General features: G+C 42.1%; 1 protein-coding gene across 1 annotated transcript; it reads left to right on the forward strand.

Moving 5' to 3' along the window:
- The first annotated feature begins 2,053 nt into the window (after positions 1-2,053).
- LOC123430212 lies at positions 2,054-3,214 on the forward strand. The gene is made up of 2 exons (XM_045114101.1): positions 2,054-2,819; positions 2,912-3,214. The coding sequence occupies exons 1-2, from the start codon at positions 2,470-2,472 to the stop codon at positions 2,967-2,969; spliced, it is 408 nt and encodes a 135-aa protein (XP_044970036.1). The 5' UTR covers positions 2,054-2,469; the 3' UTR covers positions 2,970-3,214.
- Positions 3,215-6,388: the final 3,174 nt, after the last annotated feature.

The following is a 6,388-nucleotide window of genomic DNA, read 5'->3' on the forward strand; positions in this document are numbered from 1 at the left end:
GAGCTCATGTCTGTTAAATCGCTGCATGATATTGCTATAATTTCATTTACTTAATTCACTTTTAGATGACTCGCATTTGTTGGCTTGTGCTGAAATGGTCTTTATTATTCTCCCATGTCTTTACCTCGCCTTCTGACACGAGATATTCCCTGTTCCAAACCATGGGGTATAAATCAACACTGCTTTTGTTCCATAGCAAAAATTGCCTACACTTCAGGAAACTATTTCCTGAGTATGTCGAGAAGTACAACCAACAACAAGAAAAGGAGCAAACTGGTGCTGAACAAGAGCCGCAGGACAACCCTGCCCCAGCTCCTTCTCCTGCCGTTGTCCAGCAAGCGGCAGCTATGGTGAACAATATAGGAAGACCAGTGGCGGCTCGGTCTTTTGTGTCTTTTGTTTTGATACATATCTGAGCTACTTTGCTCGCTGATGTTTTCTCATCTTCAAGGTCTAGAAATGTGTCGGAAGTAGAACATTATTCATTTTCATGCTAGATTAAGAAAGGCTTGCTAATTGTGACTATTGCCTGTGCTAAACAATGCTCTTTCTGCTGGGTATCTCACCATCTCTTTCCAAGTGATGCTTAACAATTTTCTCTTTTTTTTCTTGTGTCGCTGCTTATTTGGTGGTTGGGTTGTGGTTGGGAGCGATCAGTATTGGGAGTCGTCTTCGCGCATGCGATCACACGGCCTTGCAACATGGCCAATATCGGTTCGCTTGGCTGCCATGACTACATGAACGTGTGTAATAGGTTTACAATCTGCTTATACACTCCGTGACGGTTTATATTTCGTGACAACGCATAAGAATTCAACTAGGTAAGAAGTAAAGAGACAACAACGAAGTTCGAACGAAGGAGCGGATTGAGATACAAGACAGACAAGGAAGAGCAAGGCTTATCCGGTGGGGAAAAATAATATGCTTGTCAAGGAAAAGTATAGAACGACATGACCTTAATATAACACCTTAAAAAACTACACCTAAAACGGTACTATTATGTTGTCCCGTAATAACGTACGGGCATTCAACTAGATGACCACGTAATGCATCGCGTCAAAGAGATATACCTTTGGAATTATGCCTCTGGAAACCATATAAATTTATATGCGTCAAAGAACTATACAAAAGTATAAGAAACTATAATATATGTTGTTGTCCGTACGGTTTCATACTTACATGTGGATGACCACGTAGTCCATTCAACTCGGTCACTGATGCATTCAACTAGATTACCACGTAATTCAACTACATCGCGTCAAATCAACACGTATCTGTCAAAGTTTTCACGTAGTAGTATTCGTTATCCATATTAAGGATCGAAATTTCCAAGTTTGATACAACACGAAGTTGGCGATGGATACACAATGAAGTGGGATGGCATTAAATCAGAGAGAAAGAAGAACATGAGGCGTGATATGGCAAAAGGTCGGGAGAGAAAAACAAGCTTTGATGTAGTGATTTGGTAGAACATTGCATGCACATTACTCTCCCATAGTTTGATGAAATATAGAAGTCAATTGATTAGCCTATATGTAGGTTTTTTGACCTCCAAGGGGGATGTGGAGGTTGCTAAATATTACGGAAGAAGCCACCATATTTGTGAATACATTTTCAAAAATTGAAAAAATATATGATATTAATTTTTTCGGTGGGAACGCACGGGCAATCAACCAACACTTATCCCATTTGTATCACTTGCATGTAAGTAGCTGATTGCAAGGATGTTGGTTAAGGAGATACAAATGACTACTAAGAATTTTTATTTGTGTGTCTATATGTTATTTGCTATCCCGTGGAAACGCACGGGCATTCAGCTAGTTTATTTAAATGCATAAAAATAGCTAAAAGAATCGGAAATGCATAAAAATTGGTTATCATCCATAAAATATGGTACAAAATTAGTGCAAATTTTAGTGATGTCATTTTGCAAAATATTTTGGAGAGCTGCTTCATAAAACACTCTCTTTTTAGCACTAAATCATTATTTGAAAAAACCTCACATTTCGAACCAATCAAGGAGGCACACCCTCCAGTCCTCCTCCCTCAGTCTCTCGATCCAGACCCAATCTCTCCGTAGCCTCCGTCTCCCGTAGCTTCGCCTCACCCTGCCGCGGAGACGGGGCTCCCGCGAATCTCCCCATCGCGAGGCGATGGCGTCGGCGAGGCTCCCCATCCCCCCCCCCCCCCCCCCCCCCCCCCCCCCCGCGCCGCCACCTCCTCGTCTCGCGGTTTCGCCGGTCGTCTCCTCGTTCGCTCGTCGAGATTTTCTTTGCTTTTCGTCTCCACTTCAGCCAGCGAGACCACGCTACTAATCGAGCGGTCGCCGCAGCTCCGTAGTTTCAGGGGGGGCGCCCACCAGCGGGCGTGCTGAGCTAGGACCGCGAGCGGGCGGGCAGGCATGGGCTGAAGGGGCACCGCCCGGGGGATACGAAGTCAACGCCGGCGGCAGATCCCCGGAGTTGATCGATGGGGTCGTTCAAGGGGCACGTGCTGCCGGGGACGTTGTTCCTGGCGGTGGGCGCCTGGCACGTGTGGGCAGCGGTGGCGCGCTTTGCCATGGACCCGACCGGGTTCCGCCTCCGCATGTGGAACCCCGTGGGCGTGGGCGGCGGGGCGCTGCGGCACCTAGAGCTCTACGTCGTCGCCGGGGGCACCTTCCTGGACATGTGCGTGGAGGTGCTCTACTCCACCCACCTCCGCATATTCACACCCGGCGGCGGGGTCAACCCGGCCCACCTCAACGACCTGGAGCACGGCGGCATGCTGCTCATGTTCTTCCTCTTCGGCGCCCTCGCCCTCCTCTCCCAAAACACCAGGTCAGCTCACCATCCATCCATCATCTCATGGATCCAAAATTCATCCATTTTCTTGCTGGCATATACAAGACAGGTTAATTTCATTTTCGCAGGAGGGCCCAGTGGAGGTGCGCCAGCTCCCAAAGATCAAGGAGAACGTCAAGGACGTGATGTTCTACTGCTGAGCTCCTATTGAGCTGTTCCCACCCTACGCTACCATTACCATACCCTGAGTTTGTTCTTCGTGAGAGAGAGAGAGAGAGAGAGACCGAGATGGCTATGACTCTGTTTTGTCGACTTTGGCTGTGGAGCCTGTTGCTCGTAGCTCTAGCAGTATCTAGAGTTCCATTTGGAAGTAGCGAGGATACCTATCTATGACTGAGCTTTAAGTTACAAAGAGGTTTTCCTATTTGCCCTGTTGATCTGTGTTATTCTCATCTTTTGGTTTTTAAGTTTGAAATTTTCGGTGAACTACTTTGTTTCTGGACTTTGCGCAAACAGGTCCAAGTCAGAGCAGCAACTTGTTTGAGTTGCTCTTGGCTTGCACTTGGCCTTGTCGAGAACCAAATTGGTCAGCCAAATTCCACAGCCGGCTTGGCCTTTGCGCGCTGCATCTATTGATTTTACTTCTGTGGTTCTTTGATTTCAGAGAGAACTTCTCATCTCATAGAGTCTTGCAGGTAGAGTATTTTCAGTGGAGAATTTAGGCACAAGTCATCATAGGAGTAGAACTTTTTCACAAGCACCATGCTGAACCTTCTTTTATCCAATGAATTTTAAGAAGTCAGGGTTTCTAATTGAATTTTCAACTTTTCACAAGAACGAATTTGAAGTTTTAGTGATCACAAATGCCTAACATGTTTGTACAATCTGGTCACAAGCTTCACAACACACATTAATTCCTTTTGTTTAGATTTTTAAGTTGCTCTTGGCTTGGACTTCGGCTTGCCCAGTTGTAGATTGCATAGTCGGATGGCTTTTGCACAATGCACCTTTGTTCTTAGTGCTCCAGTTAACATAAGAGCTTTTGTAGACAGAAGAATTCCATGTGGAGTTATTTCGTCACTTGAGTTTTGTTGCTTCAAGGGAGCAACACTTTTCAAAGCCATCAGACTGCACCTTTCTTTTTCCAATGAAATTCAATAAGGCAGGATTTTTATCCCAACAATGAATTTCATAGTTAGTATCCATAGATCACAAGAATCATCAGCTAGTACTAATGCTAGCTGATGATTCTTGCAGTGGCACAGTATCTGTGAAAAACTTCCACTGTGCTGCATTTACCATTTTATTCAGTAAACAGACACTAATTGAACACCAAAATTTATGTTTCAGATTTGTTTTCGCAGGGGATTTCGCTCTATGGGATGCACAAAATCATGCAGTATGTGTTGTCATGTTTGGTGTGATTTGTCTAGTTTTTCTCCATGTTAATCTTCATTGCTATGATTGGGTGGTCAGTTAACCCATTAGATCTGATGAAGATTCCTTTTTACTTCACTGTCTATATATGTGTAGTATGTTTTGTCATGATAGATGGTATGTAGCAACTCACTATTTTCGTAGGGTGGGCGGCTGTGTGGTTCTTTGCAGAATTACACTTAGTGAAATATGACTAGCTTAAGTTAATGTATATGACACATTTACAGTTTCTTATTTGCAAGTATATTTATGGATCATTGTTTATTAGTCAAGGTTATACATGGTGCTAGTTTCCCGATCTGCACACTGATTATTGTGATGATGATCATGGTATTTATTGCGGATCAGTTGCTGGTTCTGTCTATTTTTTCCATGGGTGTGGATATCAAGATTTTGATGTACTCACATATGTCTTTAGTTTTGCATTATGTGATAGTGAGTTATAATGCAATCCTTCTGTTTGAGTACGGAGGGAGTACTAAACAATATGTAGACATGCGTTAGAAGTTAGTACCAATAGTTATAGTTCTTATAACAAAATAAAGTGAGGTGTGGTAGTACATGTTAGATTAAACATGTGAAGCATCCCTTCTTACTGAGATTCAAATATGCTGCAGTAATTCCAGACGTTGTTCAGAAGTCACTATTCTAAGTGTTTTTTTATAACTAGCAGCTTTTATACAACTCTGACATCTAGTATAATGGATATATTTTGTGATTTGAAATTACTGATCTATGCTCTCGTGTAATATTACGGTCTAATGTTTTTTGTTTTGTCTCTTTCTCTATTGCTAGGAGAGTGGTGATAAGATGTCGATGATGCCTACTTGGGACAATCAAATAAACACAACATAAAAATTTCTGAACCTATGTATCATAGGAGAGTGGAATGAACTCCATTGTTAGCAGACGTGTCATTGTTCTATTGTCCAATTATGTTCGTTTTTTCTATATTCCTGTGTGAGGAAATGTATTCATGAAATGAGTTATTGTGTTATGTAAACCTGGGAGATGTATTATGTGATGGGAGATGTATTATGTGATGTTATACGATGGATGATTTTAATTCGACTTAGAATTTTCTTGATTTGAATAAGAAATAGTGCTGCATTTAATATTGGACAAATAATTGGTTGAAAAGGCCCAATAAATAGAAATGAAATCAAGTTTTGAAAAAAAAGTTGCTGAATTCAAAAATGAAAAAAGGCCAAAACTGAAACTAGATCAAATGAGGACATGAAAAGGCCAGGGCCCAAATTAGAATGATAAAAAAAATTCGAAAAAAATATTAAAATGGATGTAAAGAGGCCAAGGCCCAATAAGAAAAGCCCCAAAAAATAAAACGAGCCCATGTGATCAATTGAAATGGGTTGGGCTGATTTCAACCATGACATTTTGATTTCTTCGTAATATTGCCATGTAGGACTGCCACGTAGGAGTGGGTTGGATTGCCAACGACGATTTAGGATCGTCGTAAATCTTACGACGATCCAGGAATCGTCGTAAAGGTTACAACGATTTTGATCAAAACATCGTTGCTGTTCATTTGTGACGCTCCGCTTTTCGACGTTTGGTTTTTCGTCGTGAGATCGTCGTAAATTAAAAACCGTGACGATGTAGCGATGAAAATATAGCGTCATGTATTAGCATATTCCTTGTAGTGTACCTTTGATGGGATGGACTACCCTTATTGGAAGAACAAGATACATATGCATATTGAGGCTATTGACAATGATCTCTAATACATTATGGAAAAGGGCGTTCCATCCCAAGCATCAACGCTACTGATGTGAAGATATTCAAATAACTCGAATCTCAAGCGAAGAATATAATATGATGCCACCTGAGCAAAGGACAGTACCATAGAGTGAGTGCTTTGGAAACTTCAACGCTCATTTGGGACAGGCTATCCAAAGTCAATGAGGGGGTATCAACTCAATGTGACTCGCGAGTTAATTTCTTTGCAATCTCTTCAACCTCTCCAAAATACTCGATAATGGAATTGTTCAGCAAACCTTCGATCACCTCACTCATATCTCCAATGACATTCAAGATCTTAGTTCCACTGACATCACTAACAATGAGGTGGTGAAGAAACTGCTGAGATGTCTTGATTCCTCATTTGACACTCTGGCCTTGATGATCCAAGAGCGTGGAGATTACAAGTC

This window comes from Hordeum vulgare, chromosome 1H (genome assembly GCF_904849725.1).
Source record: "Hordeum vulgare subsp. vulgare chromosome 1H, MorexV3_pseudomolecules_assembly, whole genome shotgun sequence".
Classification (NCBI taxonomy): Eukaryota; Viridiplantae; Streptophyta; class Magnoliopsida; order Poales; family Poaceae; genus Hordeum; species Hordeum vulgare.

Bases quoted from the DNA above. Each gene is read 5' to 3' on its own strand.
- LOC123430212 (XM_045114101.1), top strand. From the start codon at position 2,470: ATGGGGTCGTTCAAGGGGCACGTGCTGCCGGGGACGTTGTTCCTGGCG. The intron at 2,820-2,911 runs GTCAGCTCACCA...TCATTTTCGCAG, and splicing joins CTCCTCTCCCAAAACACCAG to GAGGGCCCAGTGGAGGTGCG.